This window comes from Saccopteryx leptura, chromosome 8, assembly GCF_036850995.1.
Source record: "Saccopteryx leptura isolate mSacLep1 chromosome 8, mSacLep1_pri_phased_curated, whole genome shotgun sequence".
NCBI classification, from domain to species: domain Eukaryota; kingdom Metazoa; phylum Chordata; class Mammalia; order Chiroptera; family Emballonuridae; genus Saccopteryx; species Saccopteryx leptura.
The window spans coordinates 66,505,358-66,521,465 of record NC_089510.1 but is presented as its reverse complement, the minus strand read 5'-3'; the positions used below and the strand labels follow the sequence as shown (position 1 = coordinate 66,521,465).

The following is a 16,108-nucleotide window of genomic DNA, read 5'->3' as shown; positions in this document are numbered from 1 at the left end:
TCCCAAGGAGGAAATGATCACTTAAAATTTTTATTTTTTATTTTTAAATTGAATTTATTGGGGGTGACATTGGTTAATAAAATTATATAAGTTTCAGCTGTACCATTCTATAATACATCATCTGTATATTGTATTATGTATTCACCACCCCAAGTCAAGTCTCCTTCCATCACTATTTATTCCCCTTTACCTTCTTCTACCTCTTCTACCTCCTTTCCCTCTGGTAATCACCATAGTGTTGTCTGTGTCTATGAGCATTTTTTTTTTTTTGTGGCAGAAACAGAGAGAGAGTCGGAAAGAGGGACAGACAGACAAGAAGGGAGGGAGATGAGAAACATCAATTCTTCATTGCTGTTTCTTAGTTGTTCATTGATTGATTTCTCATATGTGCCTTGATTGGGGGGGGGCTACAGCAGACCGAGTGACCCCTTGTTTGAACCAGCAACCTTGGGCTCAAGCTGGTGAGCCTTGCTCAAACCAGATGAGCCCACACTCAAGCTGGCGACCTCAGGGTCTCTAACCTGGGTCCTCCACATCCCAGTCTGATGCTCTATCCACTGTGCCACCGCTTGGTCAGGCTGTGTCTATGAGCTTTTTAAAAATTTTGTTTAATTCCTTCACTTTTTTCACCCAGCTCCCAACCCCCTTCTCTTATAACAGCTGTCATTTTGTTCTCTGTATCTGAGTCTGTTTCTATTCACATTTTTAAATTATTTCATTCTAGTAACAGTTCTGTCTTGGGAAAAAGACTAGCCTCAAGGCATTTCTGGCTGAATTTTTTTCAGTTACAGTCTCTAAACCAGTATACCACAGAATTGCTTCTTTCCACATGATGGCCTTTGTGGTAGGTGGCAGATTTCCCTGAGACTTCAAAATAGCAGGCTTTCACAATGTCCGTGGCTGACAGCCAGACCCAGCACAGTCTTGGTGTGATTTTTAGGGCTAAAGTTATTGCACCTTGTGCAATAGCTAAAGCCTGCAATAACTAGCTGAAATCCTTAAGGTTGGTCAAAAATACTTTTCATGCCAACCTCAAAGCTATCCTAAAATACATGCATGAATCTTAAGGTCTCGGAGTATACCTGGAGGGGTAAAGAACATGAAGTATTAGAAAGCATATGAAACAGGGCTTCTGTCATGAGCGTCACACATAGGGGACAGCCTGATTGCTCTACATGAAGAATTAACATCGAGATTTTGGAAGCATAATATTTTGGTGATCGGTGGTCCTGGCACCTGTGAAAGAAAAAAAGAGAGAAAGAGAGAGAGAGAGAGAGAGAAGGAAGGGAGGGAGGGAGGGAGGGAAGGAGGGAGAGAGAGAGAGAGAGAGAGAGAGAGAGAGAGAGAGAGAGAGAAAGAAAGAAAGAAAGAAAGAAAGAAAGAAAGAAAGAAAGAAAGAAAGAAAGAAAGAAAGAATACAGACTTTATAGTCAGATGGGTCTGATTTCAAATCCTGAGTCTGTGCCTTGGACAAGTCACTTACCCTCATTGAACTCCAGATACTTTTTTTGTAAAATGGGAAACAATCTTAGCTATTTGCAAGGGAAGATGATAGCCATCCACTTATTCTTTGATTCAACATTTATAATTGCCTACCTTGAACCAGATCTTATTCTGAGACCTAAGTAGCACAATATTGAACAGGTAAAGTGAAATTTACATTCTAGTAAGGAGAGAAAGATAGTAACACGACCAAAAAATAAATTTAAAATGTTACAGTAAAATTGAAACAGTGATGAAACTGAGAGTTGTTACAGTTTCTGTGTGTCTTCTCCTTGGTTCAATCTACCTGGTAAATTGTATAGATTCTAATTTTTACAGGCCCCTTAGGAAGCATCTCATGACTAATTTTAATGGCCTAATGTGACTTTTCTGGAAATATATGCATTCAGCAAGTTGTAAAATAACATTGTTTCATTCAGTGTTCTGTTGTAACATTGATGAGATTCTGTACTGTAGGAACTTAACTTTTGCTTATATCAATTAGACCAGTGGTAGTCAACCTGGTCTCTACCGCCCACTAGTGGGTGTTCCAGCTTTCATGGTGGGCGGTAGCAGAGCAACCAAAGAATAAATAAAAAGATAGATTTAACTATAGTAAGTTGTTTTATAAAGATTTATTCTGCCAAACTTAGCAAAAATCCAACATAAAGTACTTGGTAAGTAATTATTATTATATGCTTTAACTTGCTGTAACTCTGCTTTATAAATTTTATAAAGTAAAGTTACTTCCCTACTTTATAAATCACCATTACTGTGGAGGCGTTGGACGGTTAGAAAATTTTACTACTAACAGATATACAAAAGTGGGCGGTAGGTATAAAAAGGTTGACTACCCCTGAATTAGACTATAGTAAAATTGGTTTTGTTTCACTTCACTTCACTTAAGGTTGCAGAACCTATCGATGAGGTTAAGTGAGGACTTCTGTTAAGTATCAGCAGAAGAACAAGGCCACAGGTCATACTTTTACTTTACTGTGCTGGTGGATTTAAGGCTCAGTGTAGCAGAGGGGGTGGTATGTGGGGCAGGCAGATACTTACCTGTCCAGCCTCTGCCTGAGAACGTTGTGTTTCTGAATGTCTTATAGAAGTTATTACTGGGATCTTAAGCCCTTACTGGGATCATGATTTAATGCATAAGAATTTGTGGCTTACAAGAACCAGCTTTGATCCTGCCCTTCAAAAATATAACACGAGTTTGCTAAGAAAGAGTCCAAGGTGATGGATGTTGCTATTTTAAGCTTAAGCCTTCTAGGAACACCAATGTAAGTGGCAGCCTTGGTCCTCCGGCTGCCACAGCCCAGAGCTGGGTTCCCTAATAGGGGGATAAGGCACATGTGTAAGGTACTGGCTGGTAAAAGACAATGCACACACACATGAAAAGTTAGCTTTCAAAGCCTTATTTAGAATTTTGGAAAACCATATTCTAACGTCACATTTTCTGAAGGTGTTCTGTTATATTGAATGTGAGTCACATAAGGATGGGGGCTCTATAATCTTTTGGAATTTGGGGTCTTATGGGGCATAACCTGGCCCTGCTCCACAGCACTCAGAAACTTCCCCGCACCTCAGTGCTCAGAATTAACACACAAAATCTCTCACAAATCTAGGGGTCCAGGCCAGAGTATTACTCTATTGCAGCCTGCTTTGACTATTTCCGTTTCTGTGGCCTATGGCCACACATTTTCACACTTCATCATGTACAATGACCAGGAATGTGCTGGTGGTAATTGGTACCTCTGACTTTTAGAGGTGTATCTGTGGGGAGAGGGAGATCTCCTGGGCCACTGGTGGATCATTTTACATAAAGAAGTTTCTCCTGCAAAGCAAATACACTGCTTACAAAAATTAGGGAATCAGAGAATGTGCAGATACTCCAGTACTTTCAGCCTTTTGTACAGTGCATTTTCACCAATGAAATGAAGTTGGTTTTGTACCGCATTTGCATAATCAAACAACTTTCTTTGACTTGTCATTTGATTTTCTGGTGTTCTTGTTTAATAAAAAAAATCAAGTGCTTCTTTTTTTTATTGCTTCATATTCATTTTGAAATATCCCCTAATTTTCGTGAACAGTATATATTGTTTTCCTGCTTCTGGTCTTGACCCTTAGCCCATCTTCTGTTGCTGTTATAAGAAGCAAAAATAAGGGCCAAGGTCTGGGAATGTGAGTGTTTGACTGAAGTTCCACTTGGCATCCCAAGGCCAAGCTGAGATGACCCAGTTCCCTGGAGTAGAGACCTGGGGCAGCTGCCATGGTCCAAGTGCTGGCACATTGGTTTCTGGCCCTCCCTGGGTTGACCAATAGGAAAGGAGAACTGTGAGGTGGGGACTGTCTGCCTTCATGAGTATCAGGCTGCTGAGAAACAACCATCTGCTTCTCATTTCCGTTCTGACTGTCGCCTGTGGGTCTGATCCCACACCTGAAGGTAAGAACAATTTGATCCAAGTTTGAGGCCGGGAGTGGGCATGACTTCTCTGCAGTGGGGCTCCTGGCTGCAGTGCGCCCACACTCTCCTGTGGCAGAGGGCGGTGGTGGATACAGCCACACTCCGGCCAGGGCAGCCTCCTCAGTTCTCTCACAACTCCAAGAGAGAGGGGACTGTTTCTCTAGTCAAAGTGTCTGAGACACTCTGGGATTTTTCCCAGTTGACTCTGTGGCAAGATGCCTACCCAGAGAAAAACTTAGGGTCAGTGAGGTAGGAGGGATGGTCCAGTGATAGAGTCCAATTAGATAAGAGGAAAAGGGGATCAATCACTTCTCACAGAAAGAAGCACAAGAATAGGCAACTGGGGAAAAGCCTGAGCCTCAGACTGAGTGTGAAATCTACCTCTACCAGGTGATTCTACTCAGCAAATTACTGAGCAGATTCTCGAGGCCAGACACTAGGTCGGATTCATGAGATACAAAGATGAATGAGACATCGTTGTTGCCTATGGATCTGGGGTATCTGTCAATTTGAGAATATCTACACAGATGTGGGGATCTCTCACAGGGTAATTGAGAGTTTCAAATAAGACAAGGTGAGCAAAGGGCCTGGCATATACTGAGAGCTTATGAAACATTTTTAACAGACATTTTCTGACAGTAACAACTGGCCTTTGCAAAGCTCAGTTCTGCTCACCATCCCAGGGTGCACAGTGTCCAAGGCATCCTGGTTGTTTTCAGCTGTGGACACAGAGGTCAGAGTGTGTGGGAGGCATTTTAGAAACCAGGCTCATCCTCTTGCATCAGAGGATGGGTCCCTGGTCTGGGAAGGATAGGGTTCTCAGTTCAAGCCTTGCCAAGTGTGCAGCCACCTTACTGCTGGTGACTTTTTTTTAAGTAAGAGGAGAGGAGATATAGAGACAAATTCCCACATGCACCCCCATGGATCCACCCGGGAACCCCATCTGGGGCCAATGTTCTGCTCATCTGGGGCTGTTCACAACAGAGCTATTTTTTTTTTATCTCCTGAGGCAGAGGCTTGAGAGAGCCATCCTCAGCGTGCTGGCTGATGTGCTTGAATCAATCAAGCCATGGCTGTGGGAGAGGAAGAGAAGGTGAGGAGAGGAGGGAGAAGCAGATGACTGCCTCTGCTGTGTGCCTTGACTGAGAATCCAACCTGAGACTTCCACACACTGGGTCAATGCTCTATCTCTGAGTCAACCAGCCAGGGCCTGGTGACACCTTTATTAAGGGTAAGGCTGGCTCCTCCTGACAAGTTTGGGGAGCAGGGGAGCCCTTTATGCTGGGAGAATATGCCCAAAGAAGTATGAGGGTGTTAACTTTGTTCTTGAAGTAGAAGAGAGGAAAGGAAGCTCTGCAGCTTCATTGCTGGTCCCGGTTGCCCCCTCCTTTCATTCTTGAGGAGTTGTAAAGACAGACAGGGGATTTGCTTCTTGTCCTAAGGTGCTTGCAGGGACAAACTCTCCATCTCCTTGTGAAGCGAGGAGAGCCACAGCCCCAGACACCTGGCTGAGATCAGGAGGTAGAAGCTCCGGGGACAAGAAGCTTTCAATCAGAAATTCCTTCACATGGAGAGAAGAGAGAAATTTCTAAAAATGCGGCGTGCAAATGCTCTGCTTTACCAATTTTTTTAATATATTAGTAAGCATGCGTGCATGCATGTGTGCATGTGTGCGTGCCCATGTGCGCACATGTGTGTGATTTGGGCGTGGGGACGGCTCTCCCAGGGCTAAGTGAAAGCTTTCAGGTAATCCTCTTGGGAGCTGAAGTAATTTCTGCTTCTTCCATTGAAATTGCCAGTATTCTACCATTTCTGACATTTTAAAATGCCAAGCCAAGAGCTGTATGATCTCAAGCCAGCATCTTGGTCTCCCAAGAGTCTCCGATTCTTCTATGTAGTAAAGTCAAAAGCTGGGCTATGGGGAGGATTAAATGAAATAAGACTTAAAGTGCTTCATGCAATTTATACTCCAAAGTACTCTTGCCAATTTAAAAGTGTTCTCATGTCAGCCTTGGCTGGGTGGCTCAGTTGGGTACAGTGTTGTCCTGATACGCTAAGGTTGTGGGTCCAATCCCCAGTCAGTGCACATACAAGAATCAGCAATGAATGCATAAATAAGTGGAACAAATCAATGTTTCTCTCTCTCTCTTCTCTCCTCCCCCCAAATCAGTAATAATAAAAAAAATCAAAGTGTTCTCATGTCCTTCGTCTTGCATGATCTCATTTAGCCGATTAAGAAGCTGAGTCTGAGAAACCTTTTAAGGTGTAATGTGATGGAAAGCTCACTGGCTAGAAGCCAGATGGGAAGCCACAGAGATCATCTCCTTAATCTCTGTTTCCCCATCCCTAAAACTGCTCCATGGAATTCTGTAAAAATTAAAATAAATAATAAATAAAGTAAATGCTTTGTAAAAGCTCCTAGTGTGGGAGCTAGCTTCCAAAAGGATCTAATAAATGCATCTCTTTCCTTCCCCTTAGCCTCCCATTTGTAAAAGGAGGGCAGGGGTAAGATGATTTCTAGGGTCCCTTTGTCTCCCAGGGACTTTGTAAACTGTGCATTAATGCCTTTTCCTGCTGGAAGAGTTGGCACCAGGTCTGGTGACTTCTTTCCCCTACACTGTTCTGTCCCCTGCCAGTCCCAAAGGAGACCTCATCTTTGTATTTCACAAAATTCTGCTGTTGTTACTGAAATTCCAGCAGGTCAAAGTGGAATTTCTCATATATGTTAACATATGAAAATGAGAGGTCATTATATGGCCCTTGAGGATCCAAAGACCATCATGATCCTCCCCTTGTAAAATTCTAAAAGCAAACAGACCCTGTGTGTGGTGTGCCAGCAAAGCCAGTGCAATAGAAGGGACTTAGCCTTTGAATTCAAAGGCACCTCTGCATGCTTTCATTTGTTTTCCTTGGGCAGCAGTTACCAAATATCTCTGGTTCTCAGATTTTTCTTGTGAGAATTGAGTCCTACTTTCTAGAGTGGTAGGGGATGAAGTGAGATTAAAGGAGTGGTTCATAAATATTTGTTTGCTTTCCTTCTTTTCACTTATATATGTGGAACACTATAAATTTATAAAATACTTTTTATACTTGTAGTCAACTGATTTATATAATAATAATGTGAATTAAACTTGATATGGATTAATATCATTAATAATCACATTTGTAGACAAAGAGCTTGATGTCTAAGAAGTGAGCTGGAAATAGGAAAGTCACCCAGTGAGTTAATGTGGAGCTACGCCTAAGAGGCCAATATTGGGCTTTGGAAGGCCAGAGTTTGATTTCAAGCTTTTCTGTGTGTAGTTCTGGGATCTTTACCTTAACAAGTCCCTTAACCTCCCTGTAGCCCACTTTCCTCATCTTTAACATGGATAGAATCAGAGCTAACAATTACTGAGCACTGACAAGTGTCAGGCACTGTTCTAAGGACATTATATGGATTATGCTATGTAAGCCTTCAACTAATATATAACTAAAATACGTTACAGGTAGTAACAAATTATTTTCACCCAAGCACTGAAATCATGGAGCATATGCTCCTTATTTCTGCTTCATACTGTCTCAAAATTTGAGAATTAAATGAGATAGTGAGATAAGGATTTTCTATAAAACAAAAATTTATAAGTGGAACTTGGCATTGAGATTCATGATCCATGTAAAAGTTATCTTGGCAAAAAAAAAGTATGGACATCCTTGGTTTGAGTGCCAGTCAAGGCACACAAGGGAAGCAACCTCTGCTTCTCTCTCTCTCTCTCTCTCTCTCTCTCCCCTTCTCTTCCTTTTTCCCTCCTGCAGCTGTGGTTTGACTGATTCAGGCATTGGCCCCAGGCACTGACAATGGCTTGGTTGGTCTGACCATGTCATCCTCAGGTACTAAAAATAGCTTGGTGCTGAGCATCAACCCTAGATGGGGTTGCCTAGTGGATCCTGGCTGTTGGGACATATGTGGGAGTCTGCCTCACTATCTCCCCTCCTCTCACCTAAAAGAAAAAAAAAGAAAGTTTTCTTTATATGCACAATTGAATCTTAGATCACAATTTTATTTAATAATTTTTCCCCTATGGAAACAGAAGTTTCAAAATGAAAGTGTAACAATTACTATGTCTAAGCAAAGAGCATAGATAATTTTGGAATAATTTTTTAAAACTCAAGCTACCCTGCCCTGGCCAGTTGGCTCAGTGGTAGAGCATGGGCCTGGTGTGCAGGAGTCCTGGGTTCAATTCCTGGCCAGGGCACACAGGAGAAGCGCCCATCTGCTTCTCCACCCCTCCTCCTCTCCTTCCTCTCTGTCTCTCACTTCCCCTCCTGCAGCCAAGGCTCCATTGGAGCAAAGTTTGCCCGGGCGCTGAGGATGGCTCTGTGGCTTCTGCCTCAGGCGCTAGAATGGCTCTGATTGTGGCAGAGCGACGCCCCAAGATGGGCAGAGCATCGCCCCCTGGTGGGCATGCCGGGTGGATCCCGGTCGGGCGCATGTGGGAGTCTGTCTGACTGCCTCCCCGTTTCTGGCTTCGGAAAAATACAAAACAAAAAACAAACAAAAAAACCCCTCAAGCTACCCTGCACTGACTGTCAGTTGTTATCAATTACTGATTTTCCACCAAGAACTAAGTTAGAAGACAGTCTTCTTCAATCAGTCTGACCAGGCAGTGGTGCAGTGGATAGAACGTCAGACTGGCATGCGGGGGACCCCGGTTTGAAACCCCGAGGTCCAAGTTTGAGTGCATGCAGGCTCATCTGGCTTGAGCAAGGGTCCCTGGCTTGAGCCCAAAGGGCACTGTTTTGTGCTGGTCAAAGGCACATTTGAGAAAGCAGTCAATGAACAACTAAGGTGCTGCGATGAAGAATTGAGGTTTCTCATCTCTTTCCCTTCCTGTCTGTCTGTCCCTATCTGTCCCTCTCTCTGTCTCTCTCTGCCTATGTCCAAAAAAAATTTTTTTTCAGTCAGAATGGGTTCTTCCCCCACCCTCCTTTCAGTACCTCCATCCAATGCCATTGACATGGAACCCCGTTGTCCCTGTTAGTGGAAAATATCTGTCTGTCACACTGAAGTATTGGGACAGAATGCTATCTCTTGGGCTGGGAGAATGCACTCTCTTCAACAGTTTTGTTGTAAGCCCTCCATTGCCTACGATCTTTGGAGTCCTCTGTACCTATCTCCACCAGCTGTCTGTGGGGGAAAAATCCCCACAGCCTCATAGATTCTGTTCTCCTCCTTTCTGGAGAAAACAAACTCAAACCTCTCAGAGGTCTTCTCAGGAGTTTTAGTGCTAACCCATAATAAGAAAGTGGAGGTGACAGATAATGGGAAAGTTTATGGACATATGAAGTTTTAAAAGTCTCAGAACAAATATTCTTCCTAAATACAGATGGGCCTGGCTGGTCTCTCCTCTTTGGCTTCTCATCAATTCACCTCTCTCTTATGTTGGGACAAGCTAAACCTAAGCAGTCTTATTTAACCCCCAGCAGCTACTGAGAACACTCTCCTGAGTCCTCCAAATCCAGTAGAGGGCAACAAAGGCACATGTAGATGGTAAGAGTGAGCCTTGACTAGAGACTCATGACCATGAAGGGGTAGCATCTTTGTCAGCACTTGTCTTGGTTGCTGAGTTATCGATCTGTCTTTCTTTTCATCTGTCCATCTCATTCTCAATTCTCACTTTACTTATCATATTTGAACTTGATAGTTGATAAGTGATGCATCAGGTCATGAAAGGATTAAAGATGTCTTTAAACAAAACAAGTAGACACAAAGAAAGAAATAGAAAGAAATCATTTGAGTATTTTATTTATGTATGTATTTTTTTCATTTGAGTATTTTGGATCACAGTTTTCACCAAAACAAATATTAAAGATAGATTAAAGAGTGAAATTTAAAATTTATCAAACAATAGAAGAAAACAAAATAGTGTATTTACCAAACCCTAGCATGGGTAGGGACTGTTTAGCATTTAGAAGCAATATCTATCTATTTATCTAACTATATGTGTGTGTGTGTGTGTGTGTGTGTGTGTGTGTGTGTATATATATATATCTCAACAAAGTTGATTATATAAAAACTAAAACTTCTGTCACCTAAAAATTAGGATAAACAAAAGAATACTCTCCATACAAGAGAATATAATCATAACATATGTGACAAAGTGTTGGTAAAAGAGCTCACACAAATTAATTCAAAAAATACATTCTGTCCCTTGCCCTGGCCGTATAGCTCAGTTGGTTAGAGTATCGTCCCAAAGCTCAGAAGTTGATGGTTCAATTCCCAGGCAGAGCCCATAGAAGAACAGATCCTGTCTCTTCCTCTTACCCTTCCTCTCTCTCTAAAATCAATAAAATATACATTTTTTAAAAAGCACATTTTGTCCCTAATAACATAAATGACAAAAAACCCCACAAAACAAACACTAACAGAAGTATCATGAAAGAAGAAATTAAATTGCAATAGAAAATTAAATTAGACAATAGGCCTTTAATAAAATGTATAGCTCACTAATAATCAAAGTAGTGTGGTACTATTTCTTTTGTTTACTCAACTAACTACAACAAAAAGTGTCTTTAATGATAATATCCAAAGCTGGTGAGAGTAGTTAAGACAGGCTCTTCCACACACACACTGACATACTACTGAGTCACAATATGACAAACTGTAATTTGAGAAAATACATCAAAAGCATGTGATATGGGGACATGAGAAGAGGTGTGGCTCAAAGTAGCCCAGGCAAATGGTCAGTGGAAATTCTCTTAGAATGTGTCTCTAGTCGTGTGACTAACCCAAGGCAAGGCTGTATGAGTGTGTGTGTGCATGTGCGTGTGTACATGCATGTGCATAATATACCAAGTGGCCTAACGTCACCTAAGGGAAGGGCAAAGGAAGAAAAAGCATGGGAGAAAAAAGAAGAGAACAGACATGGAAAATAAGAGAAAGGGAAGTGAAAACGAAAATGGAAAGAACTGAGAAAGAGAAGTTAAACGGAATGAAATGATCTGAGCCAACATTCTTGGAAAGCTCAAGGGAAAGAGTCTTGATAAGTTGACTCTTGGAGCTTTCTCTGTGCCTGGTCTTGTGCTCAGATACAAGTAAATTGGGGGAGAGTTATCGTGCCCTCACTGAACTCAGAATCCTGTCAAGGGAAGGAGATTGCATATAAGGAATACAATATGCTAAATAGTGTAAACGTCAGGGCAGAAAAAGATCTAGGAAGATTGAAATAAAAGAGTCTTCCCGGAAGAGGTGAGTATTGGGAGAGCAGGTCTCAGAAGTGGACTCTGCTGCCACGGTGAGAGTCTTGCTTAGGTTCCGAATAAGTGTGCTGTGTGGGGTCTGTTCTCTCATGGCTGATCTGTTCCAGGGCTCAGGATGCTGTTGCTACGAGCTGCTCTACTGCTGCTAGTCCTGCCCAGCCATCATCTGGATGCCACCACCGAAGAGCCTGGAGTCCCGCTTCCCCTGCCCAAGGGGGTCTGCAGTGGTTGGATGGCAGGCATCCCAGGGCATCCTGGCCACAATGGGACCCCAGGCCGTGATGGGAGAGATGGCACACCTGGAGAGAAGGGAGAGAAAGGAGATGCAGGTAAGAACCAGTTATTTAGCCGTCTCCACCAGACTTCTCCGGGGTAGAGGAGGGCTTCTGGAGCTATACAAAGACATAAGTTATTGAGTAAAGCCTAGATATAGGGAAGAAGCAAAGTATTTTTTTATGTGGCTAATAAGAAACCTAAAGTGGATTTTGGGTTGGCCTTCCAGTGGTGCCTGTAGAATCGAGTATCCTTGACTCTGCACTACCAACATTTTCTCCCCTTTCCCTTTTCCACCCCCCCCCCCCCCCGCCTCATGCATCCCTATTCCCTATCTGTTCATAGTCCTGTTTCTATCCATTCCCCCTTGCATCCAGTGGCATTCAACCGCACTTAATGCACTCACTCTTCCTGCGGGTCACAGTCCTGCTCCTGGAGGACTCTTGGTTCAGTTAAGATAAGTCTAATGTACAAGACTCTATGAGAAGTTCCTATAAGGAAGTCTACTCCAAATATGCCAAATTAAATGTGGACAAGCGCCAAAGCCTGGAAGAGAGGGGTGAATGCCCTCAGTGCAGACTTGGATTAACAATGAAAGCTTTAAGGAGGAGGACGGGCTTATTAAGCTAGGTCTTAAAAGATGAATGAACAGCCTGACCTGTGGTGGCGCAGTGGATAAAGCGTTGACCTGGAAATGCTGAGGTCGCCGGTTCGAAACCCTGGGCTTGCCTGGTCAAGGCACATATGGGAGTTGATGCTTCCAGCTCCTCCCCACTGTCTCTGTCTCTCTCTCTCTCTCTCTCCTCTCTAAAATGAATAAATAAAATAGAATAAAAATTAAAAAAAATCAAAAAAAAAAAAAAGATGAATGAACAGAATAAAGGAGAGAAAGCATCTTACAGAAAAGGGATAGAAGAGCAAAAGTATGACTGGTTGAGCCAACACAGCACATAGACTTGACAGGTAGAGGGGTCAATGATGGAGATTTACAGGCCATAAGGTTGAAAAATACTTATGGGGACCTGACCATGTGGTGGCGCAGTGGACAGAGCATTGGACCGGGATGCAGAGGACCCAGGTTCAAAAACCCAAGATTGCTGGCTTGAGTGCGGGCTCATCTCGCTAGAGCATGGGCTCACTAGTTTGAGCACGGGGTCACTCGCTGGCTTGAACCCAAGGTCACTGGCTTCAGAAAGGGGTCATTTGCTCTACTGTAGCCCCCTCCCGTTGGTCAAGGCACATATGAGAAAACAATCAATGAACAACTAAGGTGCCGCAACGAAAAATCAATGCTTCTCATCTGTCCCTTCCTGTCTGTCAGTCCCTCTCTCTATCTGTCTCTGTAAAAAAAAAAAAAAAAAAGGAAAGAAAGAAAAATATTTTGGAGAGCTTGCTTGGGGAGATGAGGAAATGGGAGTTATAACTCTCCCCTTTGGGAGTGCCCATTGGTTCTTTGCTCTGTAAGTGAAGCAGGTTGTATGTAGGGTCTATAGGGACAGTTCTTTATGTTGGAATCAACTTGGGTGGGAGTTCTGTTTCTTGTGGTCACTGAGGTTTTCTCGTTCTTTAGGTCTTGCTGGTCCGAAGGGTGACACTGGTGAAACTGGAATATCTGGGGTTGAAGGTCCCCGAGGCTTCCCGGGAGTCCAAGGCAGGAAAGGAGAACCTGGGGAAAGTGCCTCTGTATACCGTTCGGCATTCAGTGTGGGACTGGAGAACCGGCTCACTGTTCCCAATGTTCCCATTCGCTTTACCAAAATCTTCTTCAACCAGCAAAACCACTATGATGGCACCACTGGCAAATTCCACTGCAACATTCCTGGACTCTACTACTTTTCTTACCACATTACAGTCTACTTGAAGGATATGAAGGTCAGCCTCTACAAGAACGACAAGGCTGTGCTCTTCACCTTTGACCAATACCAGGACAAGGACTTGGATCAAGCCTCTGGCTCTGTGCTCCTCCATCTGGAGATGGGTGACCAAGTCTGGCTCCAAGTGTATGGGGATGGGGAGCACAATGGGCTCTATGCAGATAATGTCAATGACTCCACCTTCACAGGCTTCCTTCTCTACCATGATACCAACTGATGAGCACTAACCCAGAGCCTCCACCGGGCCAAACAATCCAACAAAGAATAGTCATTCTTATTTAGTCAGAGAGTTCTGAACATTATTCATGCATTTACCCATCAACTCATCCATTACCTTTTTTAAAAAATCATATACTATGTTCTCAGTCCTAAAACAGGTATGTTTCCTGGCTTCAAGGATCTGGTACATAGTGGCAATAAAAGAAAAATAGCATGTACTGGGGAGCTTCACTTACATGACAAGATAACTGACTACAAGAAAACATTTGACAGTCCATTGTTTCTCCTCATGTTTATGCCAACCCTGTGAGGTACACAGAAAAGATATTATTCTCTTCTTTTTGCACTTGGGATCCTTAGGCTTAGAGAGTTAAGTTAATACCTGAGTTCACACAGGTATTAAGTGGTGGAGCTGGAAATCACGCTAAGGGCCATAGACCTTTTTTGTTATACTGTTCTTCTTTTAAGAATACTTGGCTTTTTTGAGATGCTGGTAGGAGGGGGTCTCTCATCCTTCTCACCCGAGGGCTTCTGATCTTCATCACTAGCAGAACTCCCTCACAGCAGATGGTTCTACGACCAGGTCCCGTTTCAGCTGGGCCACTCAACGGTCCCTGCATTTCTCTTTCCTCATGCTCTTCTCTGTAATGCAGAGAGCTAGCTCCATTTCCACATGCTGAAATCTTCCCTGCTCCTCAAAGCCACCTGGTCAGCTTCCAGGAAGCTTCTCTGATGTTATACCCTTCCCTGCAAACCTCCCTCGCATGCTGTACCCCTGTGCTTCTTCATGTGTTACCCTGGATGACAGTCCTGGACGTAGAAGACATTCTTCTCCCACCCTCCCAGGCCAAGAACGGCTTCTTGGAAAGACCATGTTTCCTTCCCATCTGAGTCCACTCGCTGGTCCTTGATGAATGCCTCATGAAGACCAACTTCTTGAATTTCACATCTACCCAGAATCAACTCCATTTCAACCTCTTCATACCTACAAAACATTATCTACAAATTCTTATCTATAAAAATATTGTTAGTTTAGGAACTCCTTGATTTTCAGTACATAATTCTTTTTTCTACTGTACAGTTTGAATACTTTTCAGAGCGTTTTAGAGTGACTTTGCTTTCTAGAACTCTTGAAGAATTTTTCCTCAAGGAGGTAGCTTGAACTTGCAGTGCAAAACCCACAGAGGAATTGGAAAACGATTCCTTCCTTGAGTACCAACTTGGTCTGGGAAGACCTGGGCCTTCTGAATCTACTCTTGTCCTTTAAGAATTATATAAAAAAAAAAAAAAAAAAAGGAAAGAAAACAATAACTGTCTGAGATAATATGATAATTAGCTTGATTGTGGTGATTATTTCACAGTGTATATTTATATCGAATTATCAAATTGTGCACCTTAAATATATCATATATAACTTTTAATTGTGAAATATTCCTCAAAAAGAAAAAAAGAATTACAAGTAGGTGATACTGGTAAACATACTCTCAAGAGACAATAGCTTGGCTAATGCTCTTCAAATGTTTTAACAAAAGCAAAGTTAATAGCGTTCTGTATAAATATAGAAGTGGAAGACCTATTTCTTTTGCTTACAGTTTTAAATTCTGAATGATTCTTTTTTATACTTGTGTTGCTGTTCATTAAGTGATTATTATTTCTACATATAAAACATTTTTAAAAAATTATTTTCTACAAGTAAGATACTGTCCAGCATTAAAAGTAAAAGCATTTTTACCACATGCCTTTTGTTTTTATTTTTGGAGAAAGACACAGGGTTCACAGAGGGATGAAGGAGTAAACCTTGTCATAGTCAGAACTCTGGGTTTTGAACAACAGAAAATCCAACTCAAACTAAAGAGAGAAAAAAAATTCCCTGCATAATGGAGAATACCAGAGCTGTTTTGTCAAACACAGGCTCAAATGTTACCATTAAAGACCCTTTTCTCTCAGTCTTCCTACTCTGTCTTCAACAGTGTAGGCTTCACCCTCAAGCTACACCGCGCAGTTCTGGCTCTCCCTCATGATATCGAAAAAAAATGTAGCCTGCCTCTCACCACATCATCTAGCCAAAGGGACATCCTTTTTTCTGGTGCATCCCAGGAGCAGAACGAAGTTTTCTCTTTGGAAGCCTCAGCAAGTATGTCATTGCATCTCATTGGCTTTGGCTGAGTTGTATGCCCATCTCTGACCAATCACTGGAGTCAGGAGAATGGACTATAGATTCAAGTTGATCATGGCTCAATATGGGGAAGGAGTATTTTCCCTAAAACAAAATCTGGATACAGTTACCAGAAGTGAAATAACAGATGATGAATATAAGAACAACATTTGGGCCTTGGCCAGTTGGCTCAGTGGTAGAGCATCTGCCCAGCGTGTGGAAGTCCTGGGTTCAATTCCCAGTCAGAGCACACAGGAGAAGCAAACATCTGCTTCTCCACCCCTCCTCCTCTTCCTTCTCTCTATCTTCTCTTCCCCTCCCACAGCCATGGCTCAGTTGGAGCAAGTTGTTCCTGGTGCTGAGGATGGCTCCATGGCCTTGCCTCTGGTGCTTAAAGAG

The 16,108-nt window shown here is 42.7% G+C and overlaps 1 protein-coding gene and 1 pseudogene across 1 annotated transcript; both read left to right on the top strand.

The window, feature by feature from the left end:
- Window positions 1-1,121: 1,121 nt before the first annotated feature.
- On the top strand, window positions 1,122-1,239 carry LOC136380258 (U11 spliceosomal RNA; annotated as a pseudogene).
- A 2,571-nt stretch (window positions 1,240-3,810) lies between these two features.
- ADIPOQ (adiponectin, C1Q and collagen domain containing) lies at window positions 3,811-15,285 on the top strand. Its single transcript, XM_066347484.1, has 3 exons — window positions 3,811-3,928; window positions 11,296-11,517; window positions 13,032-15,285. The coding sequence occupies exons 1-3, from the start codon at window positions 3,844-3,846 to the stop codon at window positions 13,550-13,552; spliced, it is 828 nt and encodes a 275-aa protein (XP_066203581.1). The 5' UTR covers window positions 3,811-3,843; the 3' UTR covers window positions 13,553-15,285.
- The last annotated feature ends 823 nt before the right edge of the window (window positions 15,286-16,108 follow it).